The following is a 22,984-nucleotide window of genomic DNA, read 5'->3' on the forward strand; positions in this document are numbered from 1 at the left end:
TCAGAAGCATTTTTGCCACACAAAGGGTACTGGCAATTTACAATTCTCTCTCTCTGCCCCACCCTCCTCCTCTTCCTCCTCCTCCTTCCCCACCCCACCTTCCTGGTCTTGTATTATAAACAAAGCTACCTCATCTCTTCCTCAATAATTGGGTACTCTGAATTTGTTTAAAAATTTATTTAGCTGCTCAGTCATTTCTTTGTTCCCCATTATAAAGTCTCCCGTTTCTGACTGTAAGGGACCTACATTCCAGTGCCTTCCCATCTTCATCCCTAAGTCCCTCTTTAAGCGGGTGAACAAGATCATCTCGGGATTTGTATGGGCAAATAAGACCCTGCGAGTAAAGAGACTGTATCTAGAGCGCGGGTGGGGGGGGTGTGGCGCTACCGAACTTTTGCAGCTACTATTGGGTGGCTAACATAGCCATGATTAGGAAATGGGTATTGGGGGAGGGGTCGAAGTGGGAGTGGTTATAGGCGGCCTCATGCAAAGGTACCAGCCAAGGGGCACTTGTAACGGCACCTCTGCCGTTCTCGCCGGCCCGCTATTCCCCTAGTCTGGTGGTGGTGGCGGCATTAAAGATCTGGTGTCAGTGGAGAAGGCACAGGGGGGTGGAGGGAGCCTCAGTCTGGACCCTGATATGAAATAATCACAGATTTGTCCTGGGCAAGATAGACGGAGGGTTTCAAAGCTGGCATAGGGCAGGCATTAAAAGGATGGGGGACCTGTTCATAGACGGGACCTTTACCAGCCTGAAAGCGCTAGAGGAGAAATTCAGTTTGCCCCGGAAACGCTTTCAGATACCTTCAGGTATGCGCCTTTCTGCAAAAACAGGTGGTGTCATTTCCGCTGCTACCCCCACACAGGACAGGGTGGTCTCTGGCACCTGGGTAGGGCAGGGGAATGTGTCGGACATCTACCGGGAACTTCAGGAGGCGGAGGAAGCCCCAGTGGAGGAACTTAAGGGCAAATGGGAGGAGATGCGGGCCTGTGGGCAGATGCCCTAAACGGGCAATTCCTTCTCATCATATACCAGGCTTAGCTTAATCCAGTTTAAGGTGGTCCACTGGGCGCACATGACGGCAACCAGGATGTGCAAGCTCTTTGGGGTTGAGGATAAATGTGCGAGGTGTGCGGGAACCCTGCAGATCATGTTCATATGTTCTGGGCATGCCCGGCTCTTAAGGGATTCTGGCAGGGTTTTACTGAGGCATTGTCCAAGATCTTGGCCACGCGGGTGGTGCCGAGTCCAGAGATAGCGATCTTTGGTGTGTCAGACGATCTAGGAGTTCAGGAAGCGAAAGAGGCCGACATACCATCCTTTGCCTCCCTGGTAGCCCGGAGACAGATCTTGTTAATGTGGAGGGACTCGAAGACCTCGAGTGTAGAGACCTGGGTTAGTGGCATGGCTGGGTTTCTCAGTCTCGAGAAAATAAAGTTTGCCTTGAGAGGGTCCATGGCGGGGTTCTCTCAGAGGCGGCAGCCGATCCTCAACTTTCTAGGAGAGCGGTAAAGGTCAGCAGCAGCAGCATCCCGGGGAGGGAATCGTTACGTTGTATTGTTCTTGTCTCTGTATATATGGATAACTTTTATTTTATTTTGTTATCTTAATGATTGCGCATGGTTATGCAAAAATTATGTTTTTGACAAAAATTTTGAATAAAAATAATTTATAAAAAAAGGAGAGAAAAAAAAGTACTCATCCAGGTACTTTTTAAAGGATGTGTGGCAATCCACCTCTACCTCCCTCCCAGGCAGTGCATTCCAGACTGTCACCACTCTCTGGGTCAAAATGTTTTCCCTCAAATCCCTCCTAGACCTCCTTATTTTTAACTTTTGTCCCCTCGTAACTGACCCTTCAACTACAGGAATAAACAATTATTGCAGTTCATCCATGTGCTCCCTGAATGTTTGCCATTGCTTAGCCACCATCATCCCTTTAAGTAACATTTCCCAATCCATTATAACCAGCTCGCTCCTCAGATCATCGTAATTTCCTTCATTTAGATTCAGGACCCTCATCTCAGAATCAACTACATCACACTCCACCTTGATGAAAAATTCTATCATATGGTCGCTTATCCCCAACTAAATTGCCAATTATTCCTTTCTCATTACACAACACCCAGTCCAGGATGGCCTGCTCTCTAGTTTGTTCTTCATTGATCCAGAAAACCGTCCCATATACACTCCAGGAATTCCTCCTCTAAGGTATTGTGACTGATTTGCCCAATCTATATGTAGATTAAAGTCACCCATAATTATAGATGTTCCTCTACCGCATGCGTCTCTAATTTCCTGGTTACTGCCGTTCCCAACACCACTACAGTTTGGGGGTCTATAAACAAACTTTTGCTTAATTGCTCTGTTTTAATAACCTTTGCTCTAGAGTCGCCAGGTATCTTTCTGATACCACCACGAGGTTCAAAGCCAAGTGCTGATCAATAACTCAATACACCAGTTAGTAAGTTTCAAATCAAAACACATTCATCATACACAGTCAATCACTACTCAGGCATAAAACTCTACTTACTAGACTAGCTCTAACACTAAAAGGCCTATACTAAGCTTTGGAAATGGCCCACCAGGTCAGGGGAACAATGGCCTTTCGTTCGATTCTGAGGCTGCAGGCTTCAAGCTGATATGGACTAGTAGCTAGGAGCACCTATCTCGTAGCGTGCGTTGACTGGAGACTTACTTGGTTGGTGCAGCTGCTAGGCAGGTCTCTCGTTGTTGAGGGTCACGGTCAAGAGTTTCGAGCTGCTGAGAGACCCTGCCAAGAAGATCAAACTGAACTTGGGTACTCTGTTTTATAGTCCCCAGGGGTCGCGCCCTTTCAGGCGGACCCCGTACCTGGTTCCAATTGATTGGACTAAGTCCCAATTTTTAAAAATAGTTTTCTCCAATACTGGAGCTGATCGCTGGGCGGTTCCTTTGTGTCCACTGACCTTCCTTTGTCCTGGCTCCCGCTGGCGCCGGGGAGTCTGGTTTGGGCTCGATTGCTTTAATGTTTCCAATTGTTCCTGGGGATTGCTCATTAATATGCAGATGGTTGCTGGTTTCGGTTTTGTCTGGGTCTTTGCAAGTCTTAATACACAGGAAACCTTGCACCTGCTTGTTTCCCTGTGCCTGACCAGTTTTCCCTGCATTCTTAGCGGACATCCATTTTGGAATCGGGAAGTGGCCAACCCAGGTGGCTACACTCCCTCCTTGTGATCCTCAACGCGAAGCGTGAAGGATCACATTACTGCGGTGTCTTCATTCCCTGACCCAGTGAGCACTCTTCCTTGGCCTCGACACTGATCATAACTATGCAGTAAAAAACTTTAACTAGGGCAGCACGGTGGCACTGTGGTTAGCATTGCTGCCTACGGCGCTGAGGACCCGGGTTCGAATCCCAGCCCTGGGTCACTGTCCATGTGGAGTTTCACATTCTCCCTGTGTCTGCGTGGGTTTCGCCCTCACATGCCAAAAGATGTGCAGGATAGGTGGATTGGCCAAATTGGCCCTTAATTGGAAAAGGTAATTGGGTACTCTAAATTTTAAAAAAAACTTTAACTAACAATTCTAAGGGGTGCTATGTCATAAAGGGACATGCCTTACAAAACAAGAACTGGAACCTCTAACTATCCTCAATAAACTACTCACATAAATCATCCAAACATACTAACTTCCTAGCAGTACAAAAAATAATAGCAGCATTCACATTTTCTTCTGGCTTGGCGGTCAAGCACAGAGTTTTACAATCTTACAGTCACGAATGAAACACATTTCTTTATTTACAAATGACGCACAAACAAAAACGAAAGTTCTTTATTACATCTCAAGGGGCTCGGGGGCCTGGTGGAAACCGAAAATAGGGGATCTCATCCTGTATACCGGGGTGCGAGATAGGTAGGCTCTCCTTCGCCATTTCTTCATGCGAATAGTCTGCACGATGCTGCAGAGTATTGCCAATGCCAGAAGTGATTCAACTACATAGGAAAGGGAGTACCATGTTATAAACCTATCACACCATGTTGGGGTACCATTGGTTGTTACTGGGCTCTGGGTGCTATGGGGGAGTGAATCATTGACAGCCTGGGTGGTGGGGTGAGGGGGTTCGCATTCATGCGCAACCAAATACATCTTATAACTACAGCAACAAAGATGGAGGTTGTCTTCAACTTTCTCTTCTCTCTTTCCTTCTCTTCCCTTCCTGGAGCTTCTGGAATACAAGCATAATGTCTGTTATTATCTTGTTTAATATCTCGTGTGTTAGTCTGTCTGTCCTTTAGTGCCAATTACCCTTTATGATTGGTCACCATCTGTGACTCCCTCATTTTAAAAAAAAACGAATTTCAGGATCAGACATACGTAAAAATACTGAAACAGTGCGAGCCGTCTCGCAGGCTGTGCGATTTACTATCCAAATGTTTGAGGATGTAAATAGCAGGAGGGGTAGCAACCGAAGGGTTACCTCAAAACAAAACAAAACTTTTGAACCAAAAGAGCCAAAATGAGTTGCGACGGGTAAGAGTTGGATGGATCCCCGGGTAGGGCGGGCTGTGCTGTAACTGAGCTTGGCTGACCAGAGGGGGGTCCTCAGACAGGGCGGGGAACCACTGCCGTTTCTCCACTGCCTGAGTGACCAGCAAGAACGGGCAAGAATGTAGTCATCATGGGGGTTGCAGTAATGTCTCTACCATCGAATCGGAAGAGCAGTTACAAACTGGGATCGGGCAAGCTCTCAGCGGTTCGGCTGATAAAGATGCTGTCAAATCAGAAGAGGAATTATGAAGTGCGTTCTGGCAAGCTCTCAGTGGTTTCTGCTGAGAGGCATCCCGGTAAGTTCTCAGAGGTATCTGCGGACAAATTTGGCGTGGGGCAGTGGAAGGCTGTTTAAATTGAAGCAAAGAACAGTTGACAAACACAAACAAACAAACATGCAACATCAGAAAGGACACCGTTTCTCTCTCAAGCGGTTCCTTTTTAAAACATCATCTGGACATCTCAGTTATCTGTTGCGAACAGGGTCGCAAAGGGATTCTCGTGTTGGGAGTCAGACTCAATGTCATCCTCTTCTCCCGGATACCATACTCCCGTATGGATAAGGGTTGCTAAAGCTGCATGGTGTTACTTAGGGTCCATCTCGTTGTTCCGGACGAGCCTGTACGAATTGTCACGGTGCCAAATACTGGTGTCTAGTTCTGTGGTAATGGAGTCGGGGTCGTCATCGTAGGGCGGAGGTGTTGGGTGTGGGTTGTTAAGGAATGTGATCAGGAAGGGATCACTCGAGTAGTGTTCAGATTCGCTGGGTGTGGGGCCTGTTGCAGGGGAATAGTAGGGAGGTGTGCTGTGGCTGAAGTCTGTGTCACTGCCGCTGTCGCTGCTGCTGCTGCTTGTGGGCATTCCGGGGCGGAGTCTAGAGTCAGGGGGCGGAGTCGAGGTCGAGTCCATGGATGGGCTGGAATGGCTGGGGGAGGGGAGGAATACGTTTCCTGTGGGCGGGGCGAGGTGTTCTGCTGCGTCGAGCATGACGTGGTATCCGTGGTTAGACTGCGAGCCATGTGCCTTGAGCTGGTTTATACGAAACCGCGCAGTCTTTCCGCTGGGGTACTTTATCTTATAAACGGGAGGGCTTATTTTGTCCGCAATGGAGTACGGACCTGAATACTTAGCTGACAGGCATGTGCTGGGGTTGTAAAGGGATAGCATGACCTGCTGTCCTACTTCAAACTCAGTCGCATGCAGTCTTGTCGAAACAGGCCTTGCTCTGTTGCTTCCTGGTGCCTAGTTTTACTGCAGCTGCTAGCTGAGCCGTTTTAACATTCTCAACAAGCTATCTTACCGCGTTCTCGTATATGAGGGCCGTCACTTCGGGGCTGGTCAAGTCAAATCCTAATAAAAATTCTGTGCCTTTCATGGGGCGTCCGGTCATGAGAGTGTGGGGGGTGTAACCTGTGGATGTGGAAACAGTGTTACTCAAAAACATCAGTGCAAAAGGGAGAACTGAGTCCCAAGTGGTGTTGTTTTGTTGGACCATTTTTCTGAGAGTTGCTTTTAGGGTCCGATTCATTCATTCCACAATACCGCTTGACTGGGGGTGGTATGCAATATGGAATTTTTGGGTGATGCCAAATATCGTCAGGACATTTTTCATTACACGTCCCGTAAAATGGGAGCCTTGGTCGGATTCAATGCTGCGGGGGAGTCCCCATCTTGTAAAGATGTGATGGGTCAGAATCTTGGCTGTGGTCTTTGCCGTGTTTGTCCTTGATGTGAATGCCTCTACCCATTTCGTAAATGTGTCGATAACCATCAACACATATTTGTAACCATTTCTGCAAGGGGGCAAGGGTCCTATAAAATCAATCTGGAGGTTAGTCCAGGGGCCATTAATGGGGCGGGTGTGGTTGAGTTGAGCTTTTTTCGATATCTGTCCGGATTGTTTTGGGCACAGATAAGGCAATTCTCAACATAGTGGGCGATGTCTTCCTTTAAATTCGGCCACCAACAGAGCTGCCTGAGGTGGGCTGTAGTGGGATCAATTCCCTGATGCCCATGACTATCATGGAACAAACAAATAAGCTGATTCCTGTCCTGTTCAGGAACCACATAAAGAGTGTCTTTCAGGATCACACCGTCATGTGTGGTCAGTGCGTTTTTAAACCTATCGTACGGGGCTGGGAAGTTTCCTTGTAAAATCTCCCTGAGATTTCCATCTTGCTTCTGGGCCTGCACTAAATCTTCGATATTTGTCTGCGAGACCTGAACTGCGTTCACTGGGGCGCTTTCGGGGGGGTTCCAAAAATAACCATGCCTGGAGCCTGCTTTAGCTAGTGCATCAGCCTTTACATTTCCAGGTGGGGAAGAACGGTGGTGACTACAAATTTTTATCATTCCAAATGTCCTGTCCTTTGCTTTGTCTAAAATGTGGTGGAGTAATGGAGCTGATGGGAGGGGCTTCCCGTCTGCGGAAACAAATCCTCTTACTTTCCAAAGGTGTAGGAAGTCTGTAAGGCTGTTGCAGACATAGAGGCTGTCCGAGTATATGTCTGCTGGGCTGGGGAAGGAATCTGGGTGATCTACAATATATGCAATAGCTGCCAGTTCTGCTGCCTGCGAGCCTAAGTGTCCTGGTAGCTTTAATGAGATTTCTTCTAGGGCACGTCCCTGCATGTCCTCTACATAGATTCCGCATCCTGTTATGTGTTTTCCATCTAGTATAGTCGAAGAACCGTCCACATATATTCTCAGGGGTGCGCACGTGTCTGTGGCCTGGGGTCTCTGGGGTGAACTACCTATCTTCCTGGGAGGTGTTTTTGCAATGAAGGGGCCTGTGTTATGGTGTGGTGAGATGATCTCACATTCATGAGGGGTGCCTGGGTACTGTAGGTTGTCGGCTAGGAAAGTGTGGGTCTTAGTCTTTTTAACAGTGATGTCCCATCCCTGCAAAAGAAGGGTCCATCTGGCTGCTCGGATCTGGCTTACTGTGCCGCCGTTAAGTCGTCTGTCTAGTAAAAGTTGTGTGGGGATGTGTTCCGTGAGGATTGTGATGGGGGTAAGTCCGGTTACATATGAAAAATATTAAACTGCCCAGAAAACTGCGACCAGGTGCCTTTCACAGGCAGAAAATCCTTGCTCCACAGGGTCTAAACCTCTTGATGCGTATGCCACGGGTCTTAACTGTTTGTGCCGTTCCTGGAGGAGCACGGCCGAAAGGGTGTGATCTGTGCTAGCTACCTCTATAGTGTAGGGGGAAAGTGGGTCTGGAACCTGTAGTGCGGGGCTGCGATGAGTGCGCATTTTAAAGCATCCACGGCATCCGTATGCTGCGGAAGCCATTCCCAAGGAGCTTTCTTCTTTAGGAGGTTGGATAGGGGCGCTGCTTTGGTGGCAAAACTGTCTATGTGGTTTCGACAGTAGCCAACCAGTCCTAAAAACGACTGGAGGGCTGATACATTCTGGGGAAGGGGCAATTTGACAATCGAGTCAATCCTTTTATGCTCGATCTCGCGTTTACAGTGCGTGATAATTGTTGCCAAATATATCACCTTGTCTTCCAAAATTTGGGCCTTTTTGGGGTTTACTTTACATCCAATCTGCTGCAGGAGTCCTAGGAGTTCTGACAGAAGTGAGATGTGCTCTGCCTTTGTGTCTGTCTGCAGTAACAGGTCGTCTACGTACTGGACCAGACATTCGTGGCGAGAAAATTTAGATAAACCATTTGCCAGCTGTCGGTGGAAAATGGAGGGGGAGTTGTGAAATCCTTGTGGGAGGCTTGTCCATGTATATTGCTGACCTTTGAAAGTGAAGGCAAATTTATACTGGCACGCTTTAGCCAATGGAATGGACCAGAATCCATTACTGATGTCCAAAACCGTAAAATATTGTGAATGGAGTCCCTGTTTGAGCATGGTCTCGGGACTTGTGGCTATAATGGGGGCTGCGGCTGGAGTGACTTTGTTAAGTTCCCGGTAATCGATGGTCAGTCGCCATGATCCATCGGGTTTTCTTACTGGCCAAATCGGGGCAATATTAGTGGAGGCTACTGATCTTAGTACGCCCTGTTCTAATAAGCTTTCAATCACTTTGGAGATTTCTCCCTCTGCCTCTTGGGGAAATCCATATTGCTTTTGGGGGTCTAGGGTCACGTCCTGTAATCTGAACCGAGCCAGCCATCCTGCCACAGTCATGTTTATGATGTGCAAATGCTGCCCTGTTTTCCTGCAGAACTGCCCTAACCTGCTTGTCTCTGCTAATTGTGCTCGGATCAAACCAGTATTCGCCGACTGCGCTGATCCTATTAGCTTACTCACCTACTGTGAGCGTTGCGGGGGCTCTTGCTGACTTTGCCATTTTCCAGACACATTTGTTCACTGGATCGAATGACAGGTTGTGGGAGCTCATAAAATCAATGCCCAAAATGTGTTCTGCTGTGTGGGGTAGATCGACTAAAACTAAGGGGTGTTTGGTAGTGATATTGCCTATCTGAATGGAGACAGGGGCTGTGATGTGTCCCTGCTGTGAGTGGCCTGTAAAGCCGCTGAGGGTGATGGTGTCTGTCGTGGGCCACGTGTCTTTCTGGAACATGGTGGAGGAATTAAGTGTGGTGCGGGACCCTCCTGTATCCCAAAGAAATTCAATGGGCTGGCCACGTACTTTTGCTGCAACAACCGGTCGGCCGGACCTATCCCAAAGGGTGTCGCAGTCCCAAGTTGGGGAGCCCGAACACCGTCAGTCTGTGCCGTTCTTGTCTGCCTGGTCTGAACGGGCGCTTATACTATGAATAGGCTTTACCCTATTTCTATTTAGAGTGCCTGTCTGTTGGGCTCTCTGTGCTTTCTGTGGGGCATTGCATCTCGTGCAAAGTGACCTAATTGTCCACAGTTAAAACATTCCTGAGATTTCTGTGGGGGGCTGTTTCTACCGTCATTCACCCATGCGGGGTTCTGGTGCGTCTTTACTGCGTGAATATCTGCCTCTGCCTGCTCTTCTTCGGGTTTCCTAAATGCTGTTTTATTCTGAACGGATTGCTCCCAAGCGCGGGACAACCTTTTTAAAACCCATTTTTCGTTGTGGGCCTCATCTGAGGGGTCATAATTTGCTCAAGCTCTCTGTCCTGCCTCTGTGGCATGAGAGATCAGGGTTCGGGTCCATTTGGCTGTGTTTTCTGGGGTCAAATGGGCGCGGGTTAAGTCTCCGAATACCGTCGTAAAATGGATCCACAAGCGTCCAGCAAACGCTGTGGGGTGTTCTGTCTTCTTCTGCCTGCATCTGTTCAGGCCTTCTACTGGGTCACCTCTATTGTAACCGATCGCGTCTAGGATCGCCATGTGCATCTCTGCTAGGGTGCCTCCTCCTACATTCTGTGGGTTGGGAAGGGCTGCTATAACAGAAGGGTCTAGGCTCAAAACTGTGAGCTTCACTTGCACTCGCTCATCCAGGCCGTACATGGTCGCCTGCTGCTTAACTCTAGCAAAGAATTAGTGGGGGTCTGAGGTGGGGAGGAACGGGGTGATCTTTTCGCACCGTAATTGGGTCACGGTTAAGGGGGCCGTGTAAAGGAATTCCACGTCTGCGTCTGACGTGGCTATGTAGTGAGTAGTTACTGGATTCATGGGGGTGTGATCTATCTGCTCTGTGGGGGGTTGGGGTCCTCTTCTCTTTTGGGGCTTTTCTTGCGCACATGTTCCATGCACATACCTATGCGCGGTTTCATTTAGTTCTTGCCAATCGGGGCCGTTTTCTTCATCTAATTGGGATCTAAATGTGCTTTGGAATCCGTTTTGGACTGAAAGCAGAGACTGCAGTTCTGCAATCTGCTTCCGGCACTTTGCGTGATCTACTGAGCTTTGTCTCTGCTCTGTGGTGGCAGCATGGAGTGCTCTTAACGCTGCTTTTAAATCACTGCACTGCTTTTGCGATGCCTCTACCTGTTTCTCTGTCTCTTCTCTTACCAGGACTGCACGTTGTGTGTCCTAATAGGCCTTATCATATTGGGTCTGGAAGCTGCTCAGATGCGCCAGACAAGACTGGTGTGCCCTCTTGGCATCATCCACCTCTCTGTCCTTCGCTGCCAACTTCCTTCTTAATTCTACATTCTCTTTCTCGATCTCACTAACATCGACTTTACTCATTCGATTCCTCTCATCTATCTCTTTACGGAGTGTCCGAACGACCTCCTCTGTGCCTCACAATTGTGCCAGACAGGACACGATTGCCATCGGCTTGCGAGCTTTCCCTAAGCTCTTATGGATCTCGGTCAGGTTCTCCCACCAAGTATGTCCTATACTCCGGGGACCTGTCTCCTCATTTGCACAAAAGTCACTCCAAAGGGGCCATCCCTTCCCTTTGAGGTACCTTCTAATCTCAACTTCCCAAACGGGACACTGTCCTACTCGGCTGGTTGCTGCGACCACGAATTCCTGCGGGTTCATAAGGCGTTCCATTGCCTTCATTGCCATTTTTTCCTATCTGAATGATCTTTAGAAATTTGGAACAAGGGGTAATAAAGCGGTGCTGCAAACACGGGTACGGCTTTCGCTAATTTCCGGAATACAAACTCCCGACAGTTTTTCGCAACAAAATCTATCAGGTTTACCTTATATCCCTGTTAGTTACGCATGCATTAACACACTTCCCAATTCTGGAGGATTGATCAGAACTACTTGAACACTTGTGTTTATTTCTGTTCCCAATTGGATTCTAATTCAAATTTCTGGGTTCTCTCGGAGTGGGGGGGGCCACTTCTAAGTCAAGTCCCATCAGAGTTCGCCAATAAATGTTGCTAATTGTGTTTTTGCTTAATTGCTCTGTTTTAATAACCTTTGCTCTAGAGTCGCCAGTTATCTTTCTGATACCACCACGAGGTTCAAAGCCAAGTGCTGATCAATAACTCAATACACCAGTTAGTAAGTTTCAAATCAAAACACATTTATTATACACACAGTCAATCACTACTCATGCATGGGCAGCACGGTGGCCTAGTGGTTAGCACAACCGCCTCACGGCGCTGAGGTCCCAGGTTCGATCCCGGCTCTGGGTCACTGTCCGTGTGGCGTTTGCACATTCTCCCCGTGTCTGCGTGGGTTTCGCCCCCACAACCCAAAAATGTGCAGAGTAGGTGGATTGGCCACGCTAAATTGCCCCTTAATTGGAAAAAATAATTGGGTAATCTAAATTTAAAAAAAAAATCACTACTCATGCATAAAACTCTACTTACTAGACTATCTCTAACACTAAAAGGCCTATACTTAGCTTTGGAAATGGCCCACCAGGTCAGGGGAACAATGGCCTTTCGTTCGATTCTGAGGCTGCAGGCTTCAAGCTGGTATGGACTAGTAGCTAGGAGCACCTATCTCGAAGCGTGCGTTGACTGGAGACTTACTTGGTTGGTGCAGCTGCTAGGCAAGTCTCTCGTTGTTGAGGGTCACGGTCAAGAGTTGTTTCGAGCTGCTGAGAGACTCTGCCAAGAAGATCGATCTGAACTTGGGGACTCTATTTTGTAGTCCCCAGGGGTTTCGCGCCCTTTTGGGCGGCCCTGTACCTGGTTCCAATTGATCGTTGGGCGGTTCCTATGCGTCCGTTGACCTTTTGTCCTGGCTCCCACTGGCGCCGGGGAGTCTGGTTTGGGCTCGATTGCTTTAATGTTTCCAATTGTTCCTGGGGATCGCTCATTAATATGCAGGTGGTTGCTGGTTTCGGTTTTGTCTGGGTCTTTGCAAGTCTTAATACACAGGAAACCTTGCACCTGCTTGTTTCCCTGTGCCTGACCAGTTTTACCTGCATTCTTAGTGGGCATCCATTTTGGAATCGGGAAGTGGCCACCCCAGGTGGCTACAAAACCTACTAAGCTCCTTTGCCTTTTGGTGTTTCCCAACTCTGCCCATACAGATTCCACATTGTCGTAGCTAATATCTTCCCTCTCTATTACATTAATCTCCTCTTTAACCAGCAATGTAACTCCCCGCCTTTTCCTTTTTTGTCCACCTTTCCTAACTACTGAATACTTCTGAATGTTCAATTCCCATCTCTGGTCACCCTGCAGCCATGTCTCCCTAATCCCGACTATATCATACTCGTTTACATCTATTTGTGCGATTCAACCGATATATCCTGCTATTTCTGCTCTGGTTGGCACATGGCTCTGGTAGTAATCCTGAGATCACTACCTTGGGCGGTCTGACTTCTCAACTTTCTTCCTAACCCTCTATATTCTGCTTTTAGGACCTTGCCCCTTTTTTAACCTATGTCATTTGTACCAATGATAAATAGTACAATTAAACTAAAAGAATGCGAGTATTAAAAATGCAATCTTAGTCTTTAATGGATAAATAAACCTTCACAGAAACATATTTAAGTGGAATATCAGAGACTCTACAGAGCTTGGTCTATGCTGCAGCTCAGTGGATCATTCATACTCTAGTTAGAAGATTGTATGTCTGTTCCCACAGCAAAGAATTGAGCACAAAGTCTAGACTGAAACTCTCATGCAGTACTGAACTGTTGACTTTCTGGTGAAAAGTTAAACGGCTCGGGTAGAGCTTGTAGCACTGTTTGAATTAGCGCACAAGTTTCCGCAATGTCCTGGCCATTATTTATCCCTCAACCAAAATTACAAAAAGATTATCTGGTCATTATCCTTTATTGTTTGTGGGATCATGCTGTGCAAAAATAGGATGTTGCATTTGCTACATTAAAATGGTGGCTATATTTACTTCCAACAAGGACATCCTGGAGGAGTCATGGAAAGTGCTATATAAATACAAGTCTTTCAATATACAAATCAGCCTTTTCATAACAAATTTAGTTTCATTTCATTAAACCCTTTCCTCTCGTGCTGGTAATCTTACAATTTATGAAATCCAAATAGTGAGGTCAATTATTAACTAGTTCTAGTTTACCTCACAAAATCCTCTTGTAAAAAGACAAATGGTACAAGCCACAGTTGTGTAATCTGGGGTTCAAGTGTCTGCGTGGGTCTCACCCCCACGACCCAATGATGTGCAGGCTAGGTGGATTGGTCATGCTCAATTGTCCCTTAATTGGAAAAAATAAATTTCTTTTAAAAAACAACTCTGCGGTTTACAAAGTTTAGAGGGAAGGAGAAATATCACAGAATTGTTCTCCGCCCACTGATAGGGTATACTTTATTACAAGGGTCTGTTGAGGACTGTGCAGAACATCACTTAAAAAGGAAACAGAACAACAAAAAAATAAAAGGATTAAATAGTTGTAATTGAAGCACTAGCTGAGGTAAATGGCTTTTTTGCGGTGTAATATCAATTATTTGCACCCTTGAATGGAATTATAAATACTGACATTTGCAAACAAAAAAACACTTCTGTATTTTACAACATGACCAATTTCTGACTGTAAGCACTTGCAATATATTTTGCACCTGGTAAAGGTGTGTTGTTGATAGGGCAGTTATCTATATTCGTACTCTACTCCATTGATGATTCCTTACTCTCTATGTCTTTAACGAGCAATGGATGATATCTATGAAGTAGATAATGAAAATAATTCATTGCAACAATTCCCTTTTTTATGACACAGTTCAATGTTTCTCTAATTTGGTCTGAGAGATGTTTGGTCATGAGCAATTTCTCATATTCAATTTCATTGAGAATATCCTTGCTTTTCAATTCCTCAATTATGCTGTGGATTTCTGTGAGCCTGGTTATGAGCTCTGTCTTATTTTTCTGTAGGAAGTGTTTTGATGTCCTTATAATCTGTTGCGTTCTGCCTGCAAGAAAGGAAATACAGATTTTAAATGCAGTGAGACTCTTAACCAATTCAATTTCTATGTAAGACTTTAACAGTACTCCACAGCAATTTACTTGTATAGATGAAAATATTCTAAGTACTGGTGTTTGAGAGAAAAGTCTGCAAAATGTCCCAGAGGGCAGTGAGGGCAGAAAGATTCTCTCCTTGCCTAGTGCAACGAATTGCAACTGAAAAAGGCCAAGCAGCTCCATTATTTGGGCAGTGCTAAGCACCAGGAATAAACATATTTCCAATACCGGATACATTAATGACAAGCAAGAAGGATGTTGTTTGAGTGTTATGATGTGAATACACCTGCCCATATTTGGGTGCATGCCGGACTGGGCTGTAAATCAACCTCCCTGGATCACAACCAGACCACTCTGCTGCTGCCCAAAAATTAGTATGGAAGCGCAGAAAATCCATCCCAAGCTGGCTGCAGCATGCGAGTCACATGCTGTGGGTGAATGGGTTTACAAAGAGTTATTATGAGTTGTTAGAATCTCAAATGCAAGGCCTGAACGACTGCTGGAAACAAATTCAATAGGGAGTTGGCTAAATATTATAAATGGAAAAAATTGTCAAATCTATGGGAGAGTGTAATTGGATAGCTTTTTTCAATGAATCACAGCCTGTCCATAATTTACAAGGCATAAGTCAGGAATATGATAGAACACACTCCCCTTACTTGGATGAGTGTAGCTCCAACAATGCTCAGGACGTTTGACACCATCCAGGACAAAGCAACCGCTTGATTGTCACCCCATCCATAAACATTCACTTCCTCCACCGCTGACACACAATGTCAGCAGTGTGTACGTAGCACAGTGGTTAGCACTCTTGCTTCACAGCTCCAGGGTCCCAGGTTCGATTCCCAGCTTGGGTCACTGTCTGCCGAGTCCGAATGTTCTCCCCGTGTCTGCATGGGTTTCCTCCGGGTGCTCCGGTTTCCTCCCCCAGTCCAAAGATGTGCAGGTTAGGTGGATTGGCCATGCTAAAGTGTCCCTTAGTGTCCACAAGGTTAGGTGAAGTTACGGGGATAGGGTGGAGGTGTGGGTTTAAGTAGGGTGCTCTTTCCAAGGGCCAATACAGATGCAATGGGCCGAATGGCCTCCTTCTGCACTGTAAATTCTATGACTTTATGATACACTGCAGGAACTCACCAAAGCTCTTTAGGCAGCACCTTCCAAAACCACAACTATCTCTTACAAGGGCAGCAGATACCTGGGAACACCACCACCTCGGGGTTCCCTCCAAGACATTCACCATCCTGACTTGGAAATATATCGCTGTTCCTTCACAATCGCTGGTTCAAAATCCTCTCTGAACAGCACTGTGAGTGCACCTACACCACTTGGACTGCGGCGATTCAGGGAGGCAGCTCACCGCCATCTTCTCAAAGGCAATTAGGGATGGGCAATAAATGCTGGTCTAGTCAATGACACCCACATCCTCTAAATGAACAAAAGAAAAAAATGGACTAAGCGACTTCCATTTGTGTTCCAAGATTCTATGATATTAGGGATTTGAACACAAGCACCTGATAGAAAATGATTAGACAAAATGTTATATTTTCTGAGTGCTTGTCCTGAATTTCTTGTGTACAATTCCCTCCTCACATTGCCTATGTGAACCAACACCAAAATACATGGCTTGATACACAATTCTGCATTGGATTTTTATATATGTTATCAGCTGATGGTAACTGATGTCCTTCCGTGATGTAAACTGCCTGTCACTGACTGACAAGCCCCTTTCCTCATCCACCTCCTGTCTGTACCTTCTGGTCTTGGGATCCGAGATGACTTGAAGCTCCCTGACTGACTCAATGCCTTTTTCTCAAGATCAGTCAGCACAGGTTCTTCTTCCTTACTGGCTCCCCTCAGTCTGGGACAGGGAGACTGTTCTGCAAAGTAAATTAATTCATAGGACAGATTAGCCTGAACTGCTTGTATGAGTTTTAAACCTCAACACAAAAGCTACTGTTTATGTATTTGATGAACAGGATGCGAAATATTGCAGAATATATTAAAAGAGGAAGGTAAACATAGACCCAGGTTCAGTCCTGTCTAAGGATAATTGAACATTTTTGTATCTCTGAGGTGCTGTTAAAACTTCATTGAACAGAAACAAGTGGAAGCTGCAACGTGGAAGCAGGCTATTTTATCTGAGTCAGTTTGTTGGCATTTACCATCCACCCTAGCAAATAGTTCCGAATCACATTTTTTGGTCCTGCTTCCATACCCTTTAGATACCTTTTGGAAATCCAAGTTTTTGTTTCTTTATTCTTTCATGGGCTGTGAGCATCATTGACAAGGTCAGTATTTGTTGCATTTCAACCGAAAGGTTTGCACAGCCACTTCAGAGGGCAGTTAAGAGTTAACCATATTGCTGTGGGTCTGGAGTCACATGATGGCAGATTTCCTTCTTTAAAGGACATTAGTGAACCAATGATTCCATGGTCATCACCAATGGTGATTAGGGCATGGGTTCAAATCCCACCATGTCTTCATGTAAATATCCAGATTCTCAACCACTAATTCTGGAATGAATCCACAATCTTGTGTTGAAGTTTCTCTTGTCTAAACCTGTTGCAAATCATTATACATCATGTAGGAAAGAAATACAGTTAAGGCTGCACGTCTATGGCTAACCAAGGAAATTAAGAATAGAATCGAATTAAAAGAAAAAGTATACAATACCGTGAAGATTGGATATATTTTAGAAACCAGCAAAGAATAATTAAAAACTGGGGAGGAAGAAATTAAGACTGAGAGAAAGCTAGCTAGAAATATAAAAAGGAAAAAACTTACCAAAATGAGCCATTGTCCTTTAGAAGGTGAGACTGGGGAATTAATAATGGGAAACAAGACACAAAACTCATACCCAGAATTTTTGAAAATAAAGTAAAACGAGGGAGGAACTTCAATCACAATCACTATGGAAGAGAATAAACTATAGGAACAAAAAGCAGTCAAGCGCTCTGGGCTTGATGGCATGCATCCTACAGTCTTAAAATAAGTGGCAGCAGAGATAGTAGATATATTGCTTGTGATTTTCAAAAATTAATTAGATTCTGGAAAGATCCCAACCAATTGGAAAATTGCAAAAATAACACCTCTATTCACGAAAGCAGGAAATTGTAGATTTGGTGTACAGTGAGAGGGAGACTGTGGCATAGTTATAATGTCGCTGGATTAGCATTCCAGATGCCCAGCCTTCTGTGGACATGGGTTAAAATCCCACCATTGTAGCTAGTGGAATTTGAATTCAGTTATTAAACCTGGAATATAAAGCTAATCATCAGTGATGGTGACCATGAAATCATCTGGTTCCCTAATGTCTTTTAGGGAAAAAAATCTGCCATCATCATCCACACCCACAGCAATATGGTTGACTCCACTGCCCTCTCAAATGGCCTAGAAAACGATTCAGTTGAAATGCAACAAATGATGGCTTTGTTGGTGATGCCCACAGCCAATGAATGGATAAAGGGGGGAAAAGTGGAGAACTGTTGGTGTAGCTGTGCAACGCCTTAGTGAGATCACATCTGCATCTGGATTTCCCATTCCTGAGACTAAGTGTTGACGCCGGGGCAGGATTCGTGGACTTCCGCAACAGCAAAACTGGGACCGCACCTGGACCGATTCAGTGACTGAATCAATTCTTTTTTTTTTTAAATAATTTTTATTGAAAGAGTTTTTCCATACAGACATTTACCCCTACTAATTTTTAAATTATTTACAACACAATCCCTCTAGGCAAATATCCCTCCCTCGCCCGCCCTCTCGCGTGCACCATTCCTCCCCCCCACCCCCCCCCCAAGCAACAACTTAACAAACAAGGCAGCCTACAGTTTCAGACATGAGCAGCGAGCAGACTTGCCCGCGTTACAGTCGTGCATGTCCCCCCACGACCATTGCTGCCCCCCCCTCCCCTCCCCTCCCCCCCCCACTCCCCCCCTCCCCTCCCCCCCCTCCCTCCCCCCCCCCCCCCCCGGGTTGCTGCTGCCACGACCCCGAACGCCTATCTCTGATCTAAAAAGTCAAGGAAAGGTTGCCACCGCCTGGAGAATCCCTGTACCGACCCTCTCAGGGCAAATTTGATCCTTTCTAGCTGAATATAGCTAGCCATATCGTTAATCCAAGTTTCAACGCTTGGAGGCCTCGCGTCCTTCCATTGAATTAGTATCCTTCGTCGAGCCACTAGGGACGCAAAGGCCAGTATTCCGGCCTCCCTAGCCTCCTGTACCCCCGGTTCTACCCCGACCCCAAAGATCGCAAGCCCCCATCCTGGTTTGACCCTGGACCCCACCACCTTCGACACCGTCCTTGCCACCCCCTTCCAGAACCCTTCCAGCACCGGACATGCCCAGAACATATGCACATGGTTCGCTGGGCTTCCCAGACATCTGACACACCTGTCCTCACCCCCAAAGAACCGGCTCATCCTTGTCCCCATCATGTGAGCTCTATGCAGCACCTTAAATTGAATGAGGCTCAGCCTCGCACACGAGGAGGAAGAATTGACCTTCTCCAGTGCATCCGCCGACGTCCCGTCTTCTATCTGCTCTCCCAGCTCCCCTTCCCACTTGGCTTTCAGCTCCTCCCCTGATGCTTCTTCCGCCTCCTGCATTATCTTGTAGATGTCTGATATCTTCCCCCCTCCGACCCAGACCCCCGAGAGCACCCTATCACTCGCCCCCTTACTGGGGAGCAGGGGGAACCCCTCCACCTGCCGCCTAGCAAATGCCTTCACTTGTAAATATCTGAACATGTTTCCCGGGGGGAGCTCAAACTTCTCCTCCAGCCCTCCCAGGCTCGCAAACCTCCCCTCTATAAACAGGTCCTTCAGCTGCCGTATGCCCACCCTGTACCAGCTCTGAAATCCCCCGTCGATGTTCCCCGGGATGAATCTATGGTTCCCTCTTATTGGCGCCGCCAACAGACCTCCCATTTCCCCCCTGTGTCGCCTCCACTGCCCCCATATCTTGAGGGTGGCCGCCACCACCGGGCTCGTGGTGTACCCCGTGGGTGGGAGCGGCCATGGTGCCGTTACTAGGGCCCCCAGGCTTGTGTTGCCACAGGACGCCCTCTCCATTCGTTTCCAAGCTGCCCCCTCCCCTTCCATCATCCACTTGCGCACCATTGACACATTTGCCGCCCAGTAATACCCCGAGAGATTGGGTAGTGCCAGCCCTCCACTGTCCCTACTCCGCTCCAAAAAGACCCTCCTCACCCTTGGGGTGCCGTGCGCCCACACGTAGCTCATGATGCTACTCGTCACCTTTTTGAAGAAGGCCCTAGGGAGGAAGATGGGCAAGCACTGAAATAAAAACAAGAACCTTGTGAGGACCGTCATTTTGATTGACTGCACCCTCCCCGCCAGCGACAGCGGTACCATGTCCCACCTCTTAAATTCCTCCTCCATCTGTTCCACCAGCCTGGAAAAGTTCAACTTGTGGAGGGTCCCCCAGTTCCTTGCCACCTGCACCCCTAAGTACCTAAAGCTCTTTCCTGCTCGCTTGAAGGGGAGTCTCCCAATACCCTCTCCCTGGTCCCCCGGGTGTATCACAAAAACCTCGCTTTTGCCCAAATTTAGTTTGTACCCCGAAAAGTCCCCAAACTCTGCTAATAGTTCCATTATCTCCGGCATTCCCCCTTCTGGGTCTGCCACGTACAGCAGTAGATCATCCGCATACAGCGATACCCGATGTTCCTCCCCTCCCCTAGTCAGTCCTCTCCACCCCCCTGAACCCCTCAGTGCCATCGCCAACGGTTCAATCGCCAGTGCGAAAAGTAAGGGGGATAGGGGACATCCCTGCCTGGTCCCTCGGTGGAGCCCGAAATACTCCGACCTCCTCCCGTTTGTCACTACACTCGCCGTCGGGGCCGAGTAGAGCAACTTCACCCACTTAATAAACCCTTCCCCAAACCCAAACCGTTCCAACGTCTCCCACAGGTACTCCCACTCCACCCTATCGAATGCCTTCTCCGCGTCCAGCGCTACCACTATCTCAGCCTCCCCCTCCACTGCCGGCATCATAATTACATTCAGCAATCTCCGCACGTTCGTGTTGAGCTGCCGCCCCTTCACGAACCCCGTCTGGTCCTCATGGATTACCCCTGGCACACAATCCTCTATTCTAGCTGCCAGGATCTTTGCCAGCAACTTGGCATCCACGTTCAGAAGCGAGATAGGCCTGTAGGACCCGCACTGCACGGGGTCTTTATCCCGCTTCAATATCAGGGAGATCAGAGCCTCCGACATTGTCGGGGGCAGAACCCCCCCCCTCTCGCGCCTCATTAAAGGCTCGTACCAGTACCGGTCCCACCAAGTCCACATTTTTCTTATAGAATTCCACCGGGAACCCATCTGGCCCCGGCGCCTTCCCCGCCTGCATCTGACCTATTCCCTTGACTAGCTCCTCTAGCCCTATTGGCGCCCCCAGCCCTTCTACCAGCCCCTCCTGGACCCTTGGGAACCTCAATTTGTTTAGGAAGTCCTCCATTCCCCCTCTCCTTGTCGGCGGCTCAGACCGATACAACTCCTTGTAAAAATCCCTGAAGACCCCGTTCACTTCTTGCCCCTTCTGCACTACCTTCCCGCCCCTCTCCTTCACTCCCCCAATCTCCCTAGCCGCATCTCGTTTGCGAAGCTGGTGTGCCAGCATCCTGCTCGCCTTTTCCCCATACTCATAGACCGCGCCCTGCGCCCTTCTCCACTGCGTCTCTGCCTTCCTGGTGGTCAGCAGGTCGAACTTGGCCTGCAGGCTGCGCCGTTCTCCCAGCAGCCCCTCCTCTGGTGCCTCCGCATATCTCCTATCCACTTCCAATAGCTCCCCCACCAGCCTCTCCCTCTCCTGCCTCTCCTTTCTTTCTCTGTGTGCCCTTATGGAGATCAGCTCTCCCCTGATCACTGCCTTCAGGGCCTCCCAGACCATCCCCACCTGCACCTCACCCGTGTCATTCAAGTCCAGATAGCTCTCAATGCTCTTCCGGACCCTTTTACACACCTCGTCGTCCGCTAACAGCCCCACATCCAGCCGCCACAGCGGGCGCTGGTCCCGCGCCTCCCCCATTTCCACATCCACCCAATGTGGTGCATGATCAGAGATCGCAATGGCCGAGTACTCAGCTTCCCGTACCCTCGGGATCAGCCCCCTGCTCAACACGAAGAAATCGATTCTGGAGTACACTCTATGGACGTGGGAGAAAAAGGAATACTCCCTCGCCCTCGGCCTACCAAACCTCCATGGGTCTACTCCTCCCATCTGCTCCATGTACCCCCTCAGCACTTCTGCCGCTGCCGCCTCCTATTGGTCCTTGAGCTCGATCTGTCTAGCCCGGGGTCCAGCACTGTGTTAAAGTCCCCCCCCATGATCAAGCCCCCTGCCTCCAGTCCCGGAATGAGGCCCAATAGGCGCCTCATAAAACCCGCGTCATCCCAGTTCGGGGCATATACGTAGACCATCACCACTTTCTCCCCCTGCAGCTTACCCTTCACCATCACATACCTACCCTCCTTATCCGCCACCACCTCCTCCGCCACGAACGACACCCTCTTTCCCACCAGAATCGCCACCCCCCGGTTCTTTGCGTCCAATCCAGAGTGGAACACCTGTCCCACCCACCCCCTTCTCAGGCGAATCTGGTCCACTACCTTCAAATGGGTCTCCTGTAACAAAACTACATCAGCCTTCAGTCCCTTCAGGTGTGAGAATACCCTTGATCTCTTGACCGGCCCATTCAGCCCCCTCACGTTCCAAGTGATCAGCCGGGTCGCGGGACGACCCGCCCCCTTCCCCTACCGATTAGCCATGTCCTGTTCCCTGCTCGCCCCGGGTCGACCCTCCCCTTCTGACCCGCTCCCCATGGCGATGGCCCCCTCCCCCCACCCCTCCAGTCCTCCACTTCCCGTTCCTGGTCTTTCCAGCAGCAACCCGGTGTCCCTCCCTAACCCCCCTCCCCCCCCCCCCCCCCCCCCCCCCCAGGCTAGGACCCCTCCTAGCCGCGATGTACCCTCCATCGTACTCCCGTAAGTCAGCTGGTTTACGCTGACCCGGCTGCTCCTGCCACACTCCGACTCCTCCCGGCTCGGGGGGGGGGGCCTCCCCCCCCTTGCCACTCCTCCCTGGCCCCGCTCCAACGCGGGAAAGGTCGCCATTGCTAGCCACGCCCCGCGCTCCTCCCCTCCCCCCTCCTCTGCCCCGCGCGCGGGAAAACAGAGGAAAGCCCGCGCTTTCGCCCTGCCACACCCCACCCCGCCATCTTCAGTTCCACCCCCGTCCCCATCCATGCCTGTAAAGAACCCCCCCTAGGAGCCCATATCCCCGATCTGCTCTCCCCCCCGTCCCGCCTCCCCAACTTAACATTATAAATAACAGATAGATAACAAATAACAATGTACTTAATAGTCGCCCTCTACCAAACAATATAAATAACCATAAATAACCATGAATAACCACAATAACAATAACTAAGGGAAGTTGGCAAAGGGGGGAAAAACATCAGAAGAAAAACCAAAGCAAGAGTTCAAGATCCAAACAAAGAAAGAAAAAAAAAAAAGGGAAACCGTTCCAATAAGGGTTGCCCAGTTCCGACCCAGCCGAAAAAGAACCGCTTGTTCAGCTGAAAGTACCCGAGCGGCTACGGCCGCCAAGTATCCCCTGGGTCTAATTCGAGTCCAGTTTCTCTTCCTGTACAAAGGCCCACGCCTCCTCTGGGGACTC

At 48.4% G+C, this 22,984-nt stretch overlaps 1 protein-coding gene across 3 annotated transcripts in view; it reads right to left on the reverse strand.

The window, feature by feature from the left end:
* Positions 1 to 12,786: 12,786 nt before the first annotated feature.
* LOC119966370 overlaps positions 12,787 to 22,984 on the reverse strand; it is an 80,973-nt gene continuing 70,775 nt past the window's right edge. For 2 of the 3 annotated variants that reach the window (XM_038797917.1, XM_038797925.1), the window contains 2 exons: positions 16,034 to 16,159; positions 12,787 to 14,233 (listed from right to left, as the gene is read on the reverse strand). In XM_038797917.1, coding sequence (XP_038653845.1) covers positions 13,932 to 14,233; positions 16,034 to 16,159 — 428 coding nt within the window. In that variant the 3' untranslated portion in view covers positions 12,787 to 13,931. The remainder of the gene's footprint in view (positions 14,234 to 16,033; positions 16,160 to 22,984) is intronic. The other variant, XM_038797933.1, reaches the window with a different exon arrangement.

This window comes from Scyliorhinus canicula, chromosome 1, assembly GCF_902713615.1.
Source record: "Scyliorhinus canicula chromosome 1, sScyCan1.1, whole genome shotgun sequence".
In the NCBI taxonomy this organism is placed as follows: Eukaryota; Metazoa; Chordata; class Chondrichthyes; order Carcharhiniformes; family Scyliorhinidae; genus Scyliorhinus; species Scyliorhinus canicula.